Source organism: Zingiber officinale, chromosome 2A, assembly GCF_018446385.1.
Source record: "Zingiber officinale cultivar Zhangliang chromosome 2A, Zo_v1.1, whole genome shotgun sequence".
NCBI lineage: Eukaryota > Viridiplantae > Streptophyta > Magnoliopsida > Zingiberales > Zingiberaceae > Zingiber > Zingiber officinale.
This window is the reverse complement of record NC_055988.1, coordinates 150,818,736-150,833,101: the sequence shown is the minus strand read 5'-3', so window position 1 is coordinate 150,833,101 and position 14,366 is coordinate 150,818,736. Positions and strand designations below refer to the sequence as shown.

The 14,366-nt window shown below is 38.9% G+C and overlaps 2 protein-coding genes across 7 annotated transcripts; one reads left to right on the top strand and one right to left on the bottom strand.

The window, feature by feature from the left end:
• Nucleotides 1-3,063: 3,063 nt before the first annotated feature.
• LOC122042690 (serine/arginine-rich splicing factor RSZ21A-like) lies at nucleotides 3,064-8,854 on the bottom strand. Of its 4 annotated transcripts, XR_006129332.1 has the most exons (9): nucleotides 8,719-8,854; nucleotides 7,413-7,522; nucleotides 6,726-6,814; nucleotides 4,762-4,990; nucleotides 4,252-4,353; nucleotides 3,984-4,079; nucleotides 3,828-3,899; nucleotides 3,556-3,728; nucleotides 3,064-3,384 (listed from the first exon to the last, which is right to left on the bottom strand). XR_006129332.1 is itself a non-coding variant. In XM_042602942.1 (8 exons), the coding sequence occupies exons 2-8, from the start codon at nucleotides 7,499-7,501 to the stop codon at nucleotides 3,698-3,700; spliced, it is 708 nt and encodes a 235-aa protein (XP_042458876.1). In that variant the 5' UTR covers nucleotides 7,502-7,522; nucleotides 8,719-8,854; the 3' UTR covers nucleotides 3,064-3,697. The 4 variants fall into 4 exon arrangements, 3 of the variants coding, with proteins under 3 accessions (XP_042458876.1, XP_042458877.1, XP_042458878.1); XM_042602942.1 differs by having other exon boundaries at nucleotides 3,064-3,728; XM_042602943.1 differs by having other exon boundaries at nucleotides 3,064-3,728; nucleotides 4,252-4,350.
• Nucleotides 8,855-10,265: 1,411 nt separating this feature from the next.
• LOC122042688 (potassium transporter 6-like) lies at nucleotides 10,266-14,341 on the top strand. Of its 3 annotated transcripts, XM_042602938.1 has the most exons (10): nucleotides 10,266-10,487; nucleotides 10,800-10,915; nucleotides 11,015-11,519; nucleotides 11,603-11,656; nucleotides 11,990-12,250; nucleotides 12,328-12,380; nucleotides 12,464-12,587; nucleotides 12,655-12,909; nucleotides 13,004-13,410; nucleotides 13,645-14,341. In XM_042602938.1, the coding sequence occupies exons 2-10, from the start codon at nucleotides 10,865-10,867 to the stop codon at nucleotides 14,278-14,280; spliced, it is 2,346 nt and encodes a 781-aa protein (XP_042458872.1). In that variant the 5' UTR covers nucleotides 10,266-10,487; nucleotides 10,800-10,864; the 3' UTR covers nucleotides 14,281-14,341. The 3 variants fall into 3 exon arrangements, with proteins under 3 accessions (XP_042458872.1, XP_042458874.1, XP_042458871.1); XM_042602940.1 differs by having other exon boundaries at nucleotides 10,266-10,915; nucleotides 12,697-12,909; XM_042602937.1 differs by having other exon boundaries at nucleotides 10,266-10,915.
• Nucleotides 14,342-14,366: the final 25 nt, after the last annotated feature.

Below are 14,366 nucleotides of genomic sequence, written 5' to 3'. Positions count from 1 at the left end.
GGTGACGTTTGAATGACTTCACAAACCCAAACTCAGCCCTTCGTGAAAATATCTTATTGTATTATACCCACAACTAGCACAGCACTATTTATTAGTAGGCCACTTAATTAGTACATCAAGAAGTAGCTAAAGTTTAGTTAACCGCAGCCTTAATTATTCTATCGCCACCACCTTGTACTTCGGCGGCGGCGGAAGCGCGATCACGTTCGGCGGGCCCGAATAGTACTGCTGAGCTCGCATCCTCTTGCGGACCTTCTGGATGTACTCCTCCGCGAGCTTGTCCACCGCCGCCGGCGGCTCCTCCACCACCAGCTGCCACACGTCCGCCGGCGGGGGCGCCGCGACGGGGAAGGTGGGCTTCGTGGGCCCGGGTGCAGCCGCCGCAGAGAGTTTGTCGCGGCCCAGTGCGAAGTGAGACGACGGAATGAAGTTCCCAGAGAGGGAGGCGGAGCTATCGTAGAGGCTGGTGGTGTTCCTGCGCCGGTCGGCCATCTCTCGCCCTGCTCTGTTTCCCCTGTTTTACTCTCCCTGCTTTCGCTATTTATGGAGAAGCAGAGGCCTCACTGTTTGCTAATTATTATATAAAATATCATATTTCACCTCTTGTAATTTAAAATTCGAAATTGAGAAAATTGTTGCATCATAATGTTTGCTTTAAGAATAACGTAAGCTGCTGAAGTATGGAAAATGAGATGAAATATTCGAGAGAAATTGAGACAAAAGCACATGCATAGAATTTGAGGCGGGGAATAAAGCTAAACAATGTGAAATATCTTGTATTTAAAGAGATAATTGTGACTAATTTCATCTGAACCTTCACTTTTTTTTAAATATATTCAAAAGATTATTCCCACTTTAACAATGCTTTGGAGGTGGTTGTGATTTTTGTTATAAATATTATAATAAGTGAGGAAGGCATGGAGAATTCGAATCACAGCTAGCATGGTGACTTTAGGGACAACAAGGGTTTATTACGATTGAATGGTCAAGAGGACTAGAAATGCAAGAATTTTGTACCTTACATATCTCGATTGATGGATCATTAAAGAGAGATTGTATGAGAATGGAAGGATGGAGAGTGTTGCTGTAAAAACATAATTATCAAGCTCCAAGTTGAATACATGTTTGCTCTACAACTTAGAAGGTCATGTGGTTGTGGCTTTAGGGCATGGTGACACTTAGTTTCAAGCTAGGAACCTAATGCACTTAGATTGGGTCCCATTAGAGATGGCTAGAACCATTAATAAGTTTTGATTGAAACTTATTGATGACCCAGAAGTATAAAAACTCTAAAACTAAGGCATGGAAATGAATAGGGGAGTGTAGGGAAGATAGTGTTGTTATACAAGAGTGATTATCAAACTCTAAGATGAGGATATGACTTTATGTCAAGGTTGATTTTTTGAAAACAAGTGGTTTACAGCTTAAGAGGTCATGAGTATGTAGTTTTAGGGCACGGTGACACTTAGTGTCAAGCTAGGAACTTAAAACATATAGATTAGATCTAATCAAAGATGGTTAGAATTATCAATAGATTTTAACCGAAATTCATTGATGAATCTAGAAATATATAATTCTTAAATTAGGGTATGGAGAGGAATAAGAGAGCGTAGGAAAGATAGTGTTGTTATGCAAGAGTGATTATTCAGTTTTAATTGATTTTTTGAAAACAACTGGTCTATAGTTTAGAATGTCATGAGGTTGTCACTTTAGGGCATGGTGACATTCAGTGTCAAACCAAGAACATAATGCACTTGGATTGTATCCAATCAGAGATCACTAGGGTTATCAATGAATTTTAATTAAAATTTATTGATGGACCTAAAAATATAAAAATTCTGAAACTAGGACAAAAGAGGAAGAGAGGAGTTTAGGAATTAGTGTTGTTGTGCAAGAGTAGTTATCAAGCTCCAAAATGTGGATATAACTTTGCATTAATTAACACAAAAAGGTTGATTTTTTAAAAAACATATGCTTTACAACTTACTAAGTCAAGAGGGTGTGACTTTAGGATATGGTGACATTCGGTCTCAAGGCAGAAACCTAATGTATTTGGATTGAGTCCAATCAGAAATGATTAGGTCCATTAATAAGTTTTAATTAAAATTCATTAATGGACCTAAAAGTATAGAAATTCAGATTCCAGGGCATAGAGACGAAGAGGGGAGCGTAAGGAAGATAATGATAGTGTGAAAGAGTGATTGTGATGCTATAAGATGAAGATATAACTTTGTTTCAATTGACACAGCCTCTTCATCAAGACTATGGCACATAGCCTGTTCATCAAAACTATGGTGTTGCTTTGGACAAACTAGAATCACTGTAGTGCTATGTTGAAGAAATAGACACCATTGTAGTTCTGCTTGGAAGAAACCAGCGCCATTAAGGTGCTGGGTTGAAAATATCAACAATACTTGGAGAAATCAAAACAATAGTGTTATTGCGTTAAGAGAGATCAACATCAATCTGATGCTCTATTGGATAAATCAACAAGGGAGAGACCAGTACCTTCGTGGTGCTGGGCTGGAGAGATCAGTACCACAGTGAGGTTGGATTGGAAACATTTAAATAATAGTGTTGTTGGATGGGAGATATTAGTACCAATGAAAAGGATTGTAGATGAACCAAGTATTTACAAATAAGTTTAGTATTCAATAATAGCTCGATTTGATTCTATATGCAAAAGTTAAACTTAGAGATTACTAAAAAAATTATTATAAAATATAAGTCACTTATAATTGAGATAATAAAAATATAATAAGTACATTGCAATATTGAATACACAAAATGACAATAGGTCTGGGTTCTATATTCTCCATCCTCATTTCTTATATTCACTCCATCGAGTACTTTCATTCCCATCTCCATATCGGTTGGAGTTCCTGCACCAGTGCTAAAGATGGAGAGTGCGCAGAAGCCACCTCTTCCCTCTCTTCTTTCCCCTTTTTTTCCCTCTTTCTTTCTTTCTTTCTTCGCCAAGGAACTTCGCTTCGTAGTCAAATTTCAACTTGTTCTCGCCTTATAATGTAAGAAAGGGTGGATCCAAATGGTGGAATGCCGAAAAACAACTTAACTGTCATCAATAGATTGCTTTGAACACAACTAAACACCATACAAAACTCCAGCAAAGAAGCAAGAGATTGGTAAACCCTAGCAAAGCCCCAAATCCTTAACAGTGCAAAGAAAAAAGTTTCACATCTTTTCTAACTTCTGCCGATAGTTCATCAGTTCTGATGGAGTACCAATTTTGAGTAGATGCCATAGCACTTGGCAGAAATAGAAAGATTGGCAGAAACAGATTGGGAGAAGCAGTGATGCCAAGACAGTGTCGAGAAGAAGAGCCCGCGGAGTGGCCGTTCTATATCTTGGCAGAACTCCACACACCTCAAACAAAAACAAATAGGGTAATCACTTTGTTAAAGACCTTAATAGCATTGACTTAACAACATTAAACTAACAATCTTAAAACATGATTAATCGGCTACGACATTCAAGTATTGAATTCAGTATTGGAAAAGAAACAAACAAAACAGAATAGTGAACTAGAAAAGTAACCTCTCCATGTGCCAGTAAAGCTGAGGAGAGTGCTCCAGCCAATGGAAGAATCCAAAGCTTCATCGTTCTACTAAACTATAGGAGATTTAAAGATGTTCCAAGGTCCCTTCTTTAACAGTTTCTGAGATGCACTATGTGCACTTTAGCTTTTGCTCCTGCTCCGTTGCCCGTCCCTGCAAAAATTATTCGGCATGAGTTGTTGACCACAATAACACGCAATTCACTCAGTTAAGCAGACATCCATGCTCAAACTTCAAAGCAACCAGCAGTACCCGTTGACATTAAGAGATTCTTCATGACCATTTGCCCGTGAAGGACTGTAGTTCTTCTCAGGGCCAGGACTTCTGAAATGAATGGTGATCGAGGACTGTTAAATAAGACCAAATGAATTTACTGGTACATGACAAATGAGAGCTTATAGGGAATACCTATTATCAAAAGGAGAACCATCTTGTCGATGCACTGGGGATCTACTCCGCGAATTGCTGCGACGAGGAGATCTTCTCCCTCGTGGGCTTTGACTTCTGCCAATGGCAAAAAAGCTAAATATATTCCCTCACCATATTGTATGTGTTAGCATCAGAAATGTTCTGCAGTCATATATTTCCTTGGCTAACTTATTATGTGAGAAGGGTAAAGTAAAGATTATTTGATAATTTGGTAATCAATGCAAGAATGTGGGTTTAGCTGACATACCTATTAGCATAAGGAGAATCTCTACGACGTGCTGGTGACCTACTCCTAGGTGAATAGCTGCGACGACGAGGAGATCTTCCCCCTCGCGGGCTTCGACTTCTGCTAAAAAAAAAAAAGAAAACTCCATACATTTCATACCTTTATGTTAAAGCTTTATACATGTCCGACAGCACATGCTATAGTTTTTACAAAGAGATGCAGATATTGTGCCTTCAGATCATCAGAGCATAAAATCATATTGCAAGATTTCAAATAGTAATTGCAATCAACGTTAACAAAGTGGTATCATAGGGTAATGTGAAGTACAAAACTATATTCATCTGTTCTACATAGTGACACCTGCAGAAAAGGCTACAGGGTAGGGCTGAAAGTAACAAATAAAATTGAGAGTATGTGAACCATAAATAAAATTGAGAGTAGTTGAACCAAAACATTTGTTGTCACAACTGCAATCTGTCAATGAATCTTCAAACAAAAATAATAATCAATGTCAAACAAGAAAAAACATACCTTCGACCGTAGCTAGGGCTACGGCGATAGCGAGGTGGACTAGGGCTTCTCCGCCTTCCACTTCCTAAACCACCTGATCCAATGCGTAATCTACACTCTCGGGCAAAATGACCAGGTTCACCACATTCATAACAATTCATGTCCCCACCACTACCTTGTCCACGCCTATCACGTCCACCACCTTCACCTTTTGAATTACGAGAAAGCTCCACACGCCACCCATGTTTCCCTATCAAAAAAGCCAGAAAAAACATAATTGATAAACACTGATAAAGACCTAAAAATGACAGCAAATAATCAAAAGAAAAAATAAAAAATTATAATTGAAACTAAAACTGACAGGCACTTGCCTCTACCATAAAGAGTGAAGATACTAAACAAAGTGCAATTGCAAATTATATATTATATGGGTAAATTTCTCTAATTGGAAATTTCTACAGTTGAAAAACCTGGACCTAAAAAGTAAAATTTGTGCATAGGAGTGCATCCTTAAAAAATCCTTTACAGAAAATAACTACACAAGTCATAACAAGCTCTTCCCACATAACTCTAACTAGGGATGCAAACGAATCGAGCCGGTTCGCGAGCTTTTCGAGCTAGCTCTAAAAATATTCGATTTATATTTGAAATTATAGAATTTGAGCCGAACTCGAACATGTTCAATAATTTTTTCAAACCGAATTCGAACCTATAATATTTTGTCTGAATGTTAACGAGCGGCTCGCGAGCCGAATTCGAATCAAATTCTAATTATTTTTATATAATTTAAACTTAAATATATTCAAATTAAGGTTTGAATAATTCGAACAGAATTCAAATTAAGTCATCTCAAATTATAGTGAATCAAGGCTTGAACAATTTGAATCGAACTCAAGCTCGAATTTTATTTCGAATCGAGCTCGAGCCAAAATTATTTGTATTTTCGAGTATCGAATTGAGCTTCGAATATCATATATATTTTTCAAGCTCGAACTCAAATATTAATATTTTCATATTATTCGGTTCGATTCGATTCATTTGCACCCCTAACTCTAACCACACTGAAAATATATGTTCTTTGGCATCACTAATAATATCTCATGCACATATACAAGTGCATAAAAACCAATCCTGTTTAATTGCCCACAGAATTGCCAGAGCTGAGCGAATTACATGGAACTTGGGCCTATTAACGAGAAGAATAAGAACTTTCTAAATCTCAATAGTCTAATCTTCTCCCCTTCCTGTTGCTGCAAATGCATGATGCATCATGCATAATGCAACCCGCTCCTACTTGATTCTTATGCATAAGACAGCAGGCTCACTAAAGTAAAATTTCATCATTTGCAACAATGTCCATCCTTGATTTAAGGCGTGAGTAAAACATGTGATGCAGCATGACTCAAACAGGGACGTAGCACAGTGCAGCACTGTTAGTGGCAAGGTTTGCAATCTCATTCCAAGACAGGGTTTCGGTCCTCAGCAGAAATGAATGTACTGGGTGTGTTGTCCCAGGCAACACAACATTTTGAAGAACAATGGTTATGGGGATCCACCGGCAATGAAATGGAGATGTAGATCCAATGTGAGCAGACATTGGAAGGAGGTGATAAGGAAAGCATTAGGAGGATTAAGAAAGGACTCCATGATGCGTGAGAAGTAACAATGATATGATCAAACTGATGCAAAACAAGCTGCAATACCAACTTGGTCAGCAAGCTAGCATTCTACCTCTATTAAATAAAATAAAACAAAATTACTAGATCATGACAGAATTAAGCTCTCAAAAAGTATTTTTCAAAATAGCTTTTGTGCCATTCAGACAGAAAGTTAAATAGCGCAGTTTTTGACAATTCAAAAAATGGAAGAAGATAATGTCATGAGAATATGAAAAAGAAAACAAGTATTTAATTCTTGTGCAAATATACTCAGATGTGTTAACAAATTCATCATGTAAAAAAACAAGTTAAAAAAGCAAATTTTACCATCTAAATCATGAATGGCATCTAATGCATCTCTTCGATCATCAAATTCAACAAAGCCATAACCAGGTGGCCTTCGAGCAACCCAAACACTGCAATGTTCATACAATAACGTTTGGAATATAACATAGCACATTTTGAGCCAAATAAAAGACAATAACAGCCCATCCTGTTCACTTTGGGGGCATGTGCAAGGAGAAAAAATCTGACAGTTTCAGATAAATTCTACTACACTAATATCAACAAAATCTGGAGCAATGAGTACATCAAATAAAAACATAGATCAAGGATAAATACGAATAAATTTGAAAGGAAATTATGTGTATAGGCAACAAACACCTAGTTTTGATGTAATAAAGGGGAAAAAAATGTATGCATTCTTAATAATAGGACAAAGCAATGATTTAATTTCACAGTTCAAAGAAAATGCAAAAGATAACTGAGGCCTAGAACAATGGTTTACTTAACAATTCATGTATCATGCACCAAGTACCAAATTGGATTTCATGCCAACATCTGTCAAATTTGTTTTGTGATTTCACATTGCAATGGAATGTCTAAAACAACATGAACATGATGCAGAATAACTCCAACAACAGGTTGTGTTATTAAATAATTCCATCAATAGGCATACCATACTTTCAAAAGGTACTGTCAGGCAAAAATAATGGCATTTTGACAGTAGAGTACCTTCGAAGAACACCAAATGTTCGGAATTCATCTTCCAGAACTCTTTCTGTGACTTTTGAGTCCAAATTCCCAACATAAACCCGAGACATTTTGTATCAACAATTGTCAACCTAATTAATAGAGATTTATGAGTGAGGCAGAAATGCTGCTATCCAAATATATAGAGACTAAAATTTCCGAGCATACACATCACCTTAGATTGATATTTCTATTAAATTTAATTATTAAAAAATCAAAACAAGATAACAACAAGGCATGAGCCCATAACTCGAAAATAATGTTAAGTATGAAATAACCAGTAACTATAAATGAGTAATTGGATATCAGATGATCCTGATTGTTAACAAATTGAAAATGGTTAGCGTAGGAGAAGGAGAGTCACGAACAAATATGCAGTTGCCAAGTGAAAATAATAATAAAATCCAGATACTCCAGGATAAATTCTTATCTGATTTTTGAAGAACATTCTCAGAATACCTACCCAAATACTAAAGCTAGATGGATTTACTAGAACAAGAAAAATTGAAAACCATAGTCTTTTCAAAATCAAGTAAATATTTTAAGAAGACAGATTCTAGGATATTCTTTCTAAAACTTATGAAAACGCTCATAGTAAAATGCCCAACCCTGAATGAGCCCCAGACAGATATAGTCCAGCTGCAACAACTCTCTAGCATAATTTCTCTAGACGAAGCGGCATCCTCTAAAAGCATATTTATGGTATCTTGCATTGGGAAAAGCAACTGCCTCTAAGATCACATCTATGTGCAAGTTAAATAGTTCCAAAAAATATCACAACCTTGCTATGATTCGCTCAAAAAATAACTCTTTGACATCACAATCCATCCTTTGTATATAAATGCAGGTTCTTCCACTCACGAAAATAGAAGTATCCAATGAAAAAACAAAAGAACAAGCACAAAGTGAAATAAGGACCCATAGAATTATACGTCATCAGTTTATCGATTACTCCACCATAACAATTGTATAATCAGTACCCAGAAAAGTCACTCTTTTGAAACGTCAGTTAATCAAACGTTCTGTTAAATCTCATAAAACAAACGCCAGACGTTATGTTGGTGAAACCAGTTCGAATCAAACATTAACCTTCAATAAACTTAAAGCATATTTCCAGAACCAAAAAAACACACAAAAAAAAAATGGCGAACCCTAAAGAGAGAACGACGAACAGCGACTTCAATTTCCAGGACAACGAAAAGAGAGGGAGCAAAAAAAAAAAAACGCCTTGAGAAGGGGAGAGGAAAAGGAAAGGAGATGAAGACCTAAACAACCAAAACGAACTTACCTCGTCCGGCGTCAAAATCGCCGTTAGAATGTTCCCGACTGTTGCAGACGCAATGGGGTTTAGGGTTTTGGTTGACCTACGGAAGCGTTCGCTAATCGTAAGCAATTCGTTCGAAAAATGTGGAACTACCAGATCAGCGTCCGAACCACTCCCCATCTGTGCTACGCCCTGGGGACAACGTAAGCAATCGTTCGAGATCAAGCGAAACGTGCATATCTGAAACGGGCCACGTACTGGGCCTCTAATAAGTAGGCCTCCGGCCTAGTTTATGGTGGTAAAAAGACGAATACTCTAGCGTCCCCGTCAATCATGGGTTAACACGGAGGAGATAAATGACAGACGACTACTAGCCTTTGGAATAGTGACTAGCACATAAGAGAGACATTTACCTCGGTTTTGTTGAGATTCGAATCTCATATCTTATGATGGCAACACCTCATGCGCTAGCAGTAGGGATCCTCTGGTCCGCAAGAGGATGATCCATTACATAAAGACCTTTGATTTGGATGGATCCCATTTTTAAATAAGTAGGGTCCATCTAAATCAAGGGTCCTCATCAATGAATCATCCTCTGATCCATAATTTATGGATCAGATGATCTGTTCTCTATGTGCTAGTCACTAGATTCATTCAAAGGATCCTCCGGCATAGTTTATGTTGATATATTTGGTTGTAAAAGCATGTATTTAAATATTAATATTATAAAAATTATAATAATTTAATGGACTAAAGATTTAGTCGACTCGTTTTATCATCGTATACGCAACGAATATTTCAAGTATATTTTGTTTAGGTAATAATTCATAAAATTAACATAATTAACATTTAGTTTCTGGTTGACAAACAATTTGTTAGACTAAAATAATCTTGATTTAGCCCTGAATAATAATGTAATGATCAGATATTTCAATGATTAATTAAATATCTAATATTTGAATTTCATACAGAGTATTGCCAGATATTTTTCTTCAATAAAATGATAAACATTAGTAGCTTCTGTTGAACAATTAGTACTTTTTAATTATCTTATTAGTTGAGTGTATTTCAAAAAATATATATTATTTATGAAAGAATGCTTGATGACAACACCTGACATCAGACCTAATCTTATTGACTACAATTAATTAATGCTAATTTAAAATTAGATCAAATTGGTTGTATGCAAATTGATGATGTTTGATCTCATTCAAATCATAAAAGAGCAAACATGATTTTTTTCCCCCATTATTTTGTGTTTTGTCGAAGTGAACATAATTTCTCTGAAATAAAAAAATATATATAATTTATATTATTCATTTTATTTGCAATCAGGACTTAAACACATAGTTATTGGAAATATTCTGCATTAATGATGATGAATAATTAGTAAGAGAAAATGGTATAATTTACTTTTTCAAAGAATAATAAATTATATTTAAAACTTACCATTTAAATATATTTGAAAAAAAAAATCTAAATAAAGTCGCACAAATTAAACTTTTTTTTGTCACAAAGATCTCTTTTATTTTTTATTTTTATTTTTTAAAATTGTATTTTTCTGCACATTTGCCCAGCTGCAGTTGACCAAGGCTTCTTCTTCCTTCTTCTTCTTCTTCTTCTTCTGTTCTGCTCTGCTCCTCGTAGTGCTTTCCACGTCCTCATGCCAGCTCGTCACCGCTCAGCTTGAGCTTGGAATGCCCTCAAAAGCAGGAAAGCAAGCAGGGAGACAGCAAGCGTGGGAGATGGTACCACCACAGCGAAGCGCAACGCACCAGCCGCACCTTCTGCAGGTCTTTCAATGGCTGCTGCCTCTTCTTCCCTTCGCTCTCAATTTGTAACTGAAACCATAGTTTCTGCTGCTCCAATTGACCTCACCTGCTCTGTTAAATTAAGCTCTCGCATTCACTCTCAATATTCTAATCTCGCCCCCTTTTTTTCTTGTTTATTTTACCCCGTTGTTTGACCTAGCTCTCTCCACCATATAGAGCGTCCTTAGGTGTTCCCTCCTAACCCATTTGACCTCCAGATGAACTCCTCGTCTTCCTGCTTGCTTGTTGATGGCTTTTCGTTGGGCAGAGGCCCTAAAGATGCAATCTTGGCAGTGATTCTGTGAAGATGAAGCTGTTGCGTTTGTAATGAGCTCGGTGAGTTCTTGACTTCTTCAAGCATGGATCTCGAACGCGGCGGCGGCGGCGGCGGCTACCTTGACCTAGGAAAGGTATTTTGCAAGTTTTTTACTTCGAGAAACTGTGAAAACATCAGGTTTCCCCCCCCCCCCCCCCCTTTTGATTCTTGTTTGATGAGTCTGGTGTGGCAGAAGAAGGGTTCGTGGTGGACGGTGGTGACATTGGCGTATCAGAGTTTGGGAGTGGTGTACGGCGACCTGAGCACGTCGCCGCTGTACGTGTATAAGAACACCTTCGCGGAGGACATCGAGCACTCGGAGACGAATGAGGAGATCTACGGTGTGCTATCCTTCGTCTTCTGGACGCTCACTCTTGTTCCGCTTCTCAAGTACGTCTGTATCGTGCTCCGCGCCGATGACAATGGCGAAGGTGGCACCTTTGCGCTCTACTCCCTCCTCTGCCGCCACGCCCGCGTCGGATTCCTGCCCAATGGGCAACTCGCCGACGAGGACCTCTCCACGTACAAGAAGATGGACGGCGGAGGCACCGCCACGTCGCCGGGCGGCGCAGCGGCGGCCTCTAAGGTAAAGAAGCTTCTCGAGAAGCACCAGGTGCTGCAGCGCTTGTTATTGATCCTTGCTCTGATTGGGGCCTGCATGGTAATTGGGGACGGCGTTCTTACACCTGCAATTTCTGGTAATTCCTGGCTATTCGTTGAATTCTCTCCATTTTTTTAGGGTTCTTGACCAATCCCTGACCGAAAAGTGATCTCTTTACAGTTTTCTCGGCTGTTTCAGGCCTTGAGTTGTCCATGTCCAGGGAACAACACAAGTGTAAGCCAAATCTCACCATTAATATGTTCTTTGTCTTTTGCAATTACTTCTCATCTCATCACTAAAACCCTAATCAACTAGCAGAACAAATTTGGAAATGTTGGGAAGAGATTCATTCCGCAACTAATTTCAAGTTTGTAGTTTTTCTTTTTCACAATCCTTACATATCCACTGCTGATAAGTAGACCAGTGAGCAACACTTGCACTCTCAGAAATCCAATTGAACACATCTCTGAAACCGAAATTTCATATGCTTTTGCTGCGATAAAAAACTGAAATTTATGTTCCTACAACAGAGCTGTGAGAACTTAAGACTGATCTTTCAACTTGCAGACGTTGAGGTTCCTGTTGCATGTGCCATATTAGTTGCTTTGTTTGCCCTGCAACACTATGGCACACATCGGGTTGGCTTTCTGTTTGCACCGATCGTCGTTACTTGGCTCATATGCATCAGCGCAATCGGTGTTTACAACATTTTTCACTGGAACCCTCATGTGTATCAAGCTCTTTCTCCCTACTACATGTACAAATTTCTGAAGAAAACTCAAAGAGGAGGTTGGATGTCTTTGGGAGGAATACTATTGTGCATAACAGGTATATAAACTTATCTATTTCCATTCAATTCTTATCGTATACACGGATCACATTCAATTCTTCCATTGCTCTTGCAGGTTCTGAAGCTATGTATGCTGACTTGGGGCATTTTTCACAGTTATCAATACAGGTGAGGGTCGAGGCATTGAGATTCTAGATGAGTGAATGATATATCGACTAGTTATCTCTAACATATATAGTACTTTCAAGCAGATTGCTTTTACTTCCATGATTTATCCTTCCTTGATCCTTGCATACATGGGACAAGCTGCTTATCTATCGAAACATCATATTATAGAAAGTGACTACCATATCGGGTTCTATGTATCTGTGCCAGGTACTGACGCTATATCTGAAAATTTATCGTTAATGTTGTTGTCTAACTCGACAAACTATTTTGTTAGAGAAATTAAGGTGGCCGGTTCTGGCAATTGCTATATTGGCAGCTGTTGTCGGAAGCCAAGCTGTTATCACTGGTACCTTCTCGATCATCAAGCAGTGCTCTGCATTGAGCTGCTTCCCTAGGGTGAAGATCGTTCATACTTCGTCGAAATTTCATGGACAGATATACATTCCGGGAATCAATTGGATGTTAATGACACTGTGCCTCGCCGTAACTGTTGGTTTCAGAGACACGAGGCGCCTGGGCAATGCATCAGGTTTGTTATGCCCAATCCAGTTTGGTTTCAAGTTCATTTGCGAGAAATTCTGAGTCTCGGTGTTTCTTGCGTTATCTTGTGGTTTTGATTACAGGGTTAGCTGTGATTACCGTCATGTTGGTTACAACCTGCTTGATGGCCCTTGTGATAGTTTTATGTTGGCACAGGAGCATCTTTTTCGCTGTATGTTTCATCCTCTTCTTTGGATCGATTGAGACATTGTACTTCTCTGCATCCCTCATCAAGTTCTTAGAAGGAGCTTGGGTCCCAATTGCCCTCTCGTTCGTCTTCATGATAATTATGTATGTATGGCACTACGGCACACTCAAAATGCACGAAGTTGACCTCCAAAATAAGGTCTCCATCGACTGGCTCCTTGGTCTCGGCCCTAATCTCGGAATTGTTCGTGTGCGAGGCATTGGCCTCATCCATTCTGAACTTGTATCAGGAATTCCAGCCATCTTTTCACACTTTCTCACCAATCTCCCAGCCTTTCACCAGGTCAGCTACAAGTTATGCTATGTATTGTTTTAGCTATTCGATCGAAAATTCTGTTCGGTGCTAAACTTTATGGTGTGTTATAACTTTCCCATGCTCGTAAGGTATTTTGCTTATCGATGAAGTTGGTATTATCATCCTTCATTCGATATGCAAAGTGCTTAGAGAGCAAGTGATACTGGATGTTATGTTTGGGACAAACTGAAAAATGCTCGATGACATACTTCATTTCTGCAGGTCCTTGTGTTCCTATGCATCAAGTCTGTCCCAGTGCCTTATGTCCGACCGGAAGAGCGATTCCTTGTGGGAAGAATTGGCCCGAAAGAATACAGGGTATACAGGTGCATCTTGCGGTATGGCTACCGTGATGTGCACAGGGATGATATCGAGTTCGAGAAGGACTTAATCTGCAGCATCGCTGAGTTCATCCAGTTCAACATTTCCCATGCGAGTGGAACACCCGAACGACCAGAAAAGAACAATGATAAAATGATAGTGGTCGGAGCTGGACTACGATTATGTGAAGAAGAAGAGATGAACCCAGATGATGCAGCTGGTCCCTCGAGCTCGAGGGAGATACAATCACCAGTTGTGAGAAGGAAGAAGGTGAGATTTGTGTTGCCTGAGAGCCCTGCGCATATCAATACCAGCGAGAGGGAGGAACTTCAGGAGCTGATGGAAGCAAGGGAAGCCGGGATGGCATTCATTTTGGGGCACACCGAGTTGAAGGCAAAGAGCGGATCCGGTTTGATCAAGAGATTTGCGATCGATATCGGGTATGATTTCTTAAGGAGGAATTGCAGGGGACCTGCCTATGCGGTGAACATTCCTCATGCATCTACTTTAGAAGTCGGAATGGTTTACAATGTTTGAGTGCTCAATGAGAATGTACATCACAGTTGTCAGTGTAAATTCACATAGGTATTCAGTTTCAGCATGAGAGGAATTGTTTTCGATAG

What these genes read in the sequence shown, in the direction of transcription:
- LOC122042690 (XM_042602942.1), bottom strand. Translation starts at nt 7,501, where the DNA reads ATGTCTCGGGTTTATGTTGGGAATTTGGACTCAAAAGTCACAGAAAGA. An exon ending in AGCCCTAGCTACGGTCGAAG is followed by an intron (nt 4,354 to 4,761) that starts GTATGTTTTTTC and finishes TTTTTTTTTTAG; the next exon opens with CAGAAGTCGAAGCCCGCGAG. An exon ending in GATTCTCCTTATGCTAATAG is followed by an intron (nt 4,080 to 4,251) that starts GTATGTCAGCTA and finishes TGCCATTGGCAG; the next exon opens with AAGTCAAAGCCCACGAGGGA.
- LOC122042688 (XM_042602938.1), top strand. Translation starts at nt 10,865, where the DNA reads ATGGATCTCGAACGCGGCGGCGGCGGCGGCGGCTACCTTGACCTAGGA. An exon ending in GCTACCTTGACCTAGGAAAG is followed by an intron (nt 10,916 to 11,014) that starts GTATTTTGCAAG and finishes CTGGTGTGGCAG; the next exon opens with AAGAAGGGTTCGTGGTGGAC. An exon ending in ATCTCCCAGCCTTTCACCAG is followed by an intron (nt 13,411 to 13,644) that starts GTCAGCTACAAG and finishes TCATTTCTGCAG; the next exon opens with GTCCTTGTGTTCCTATGCAT.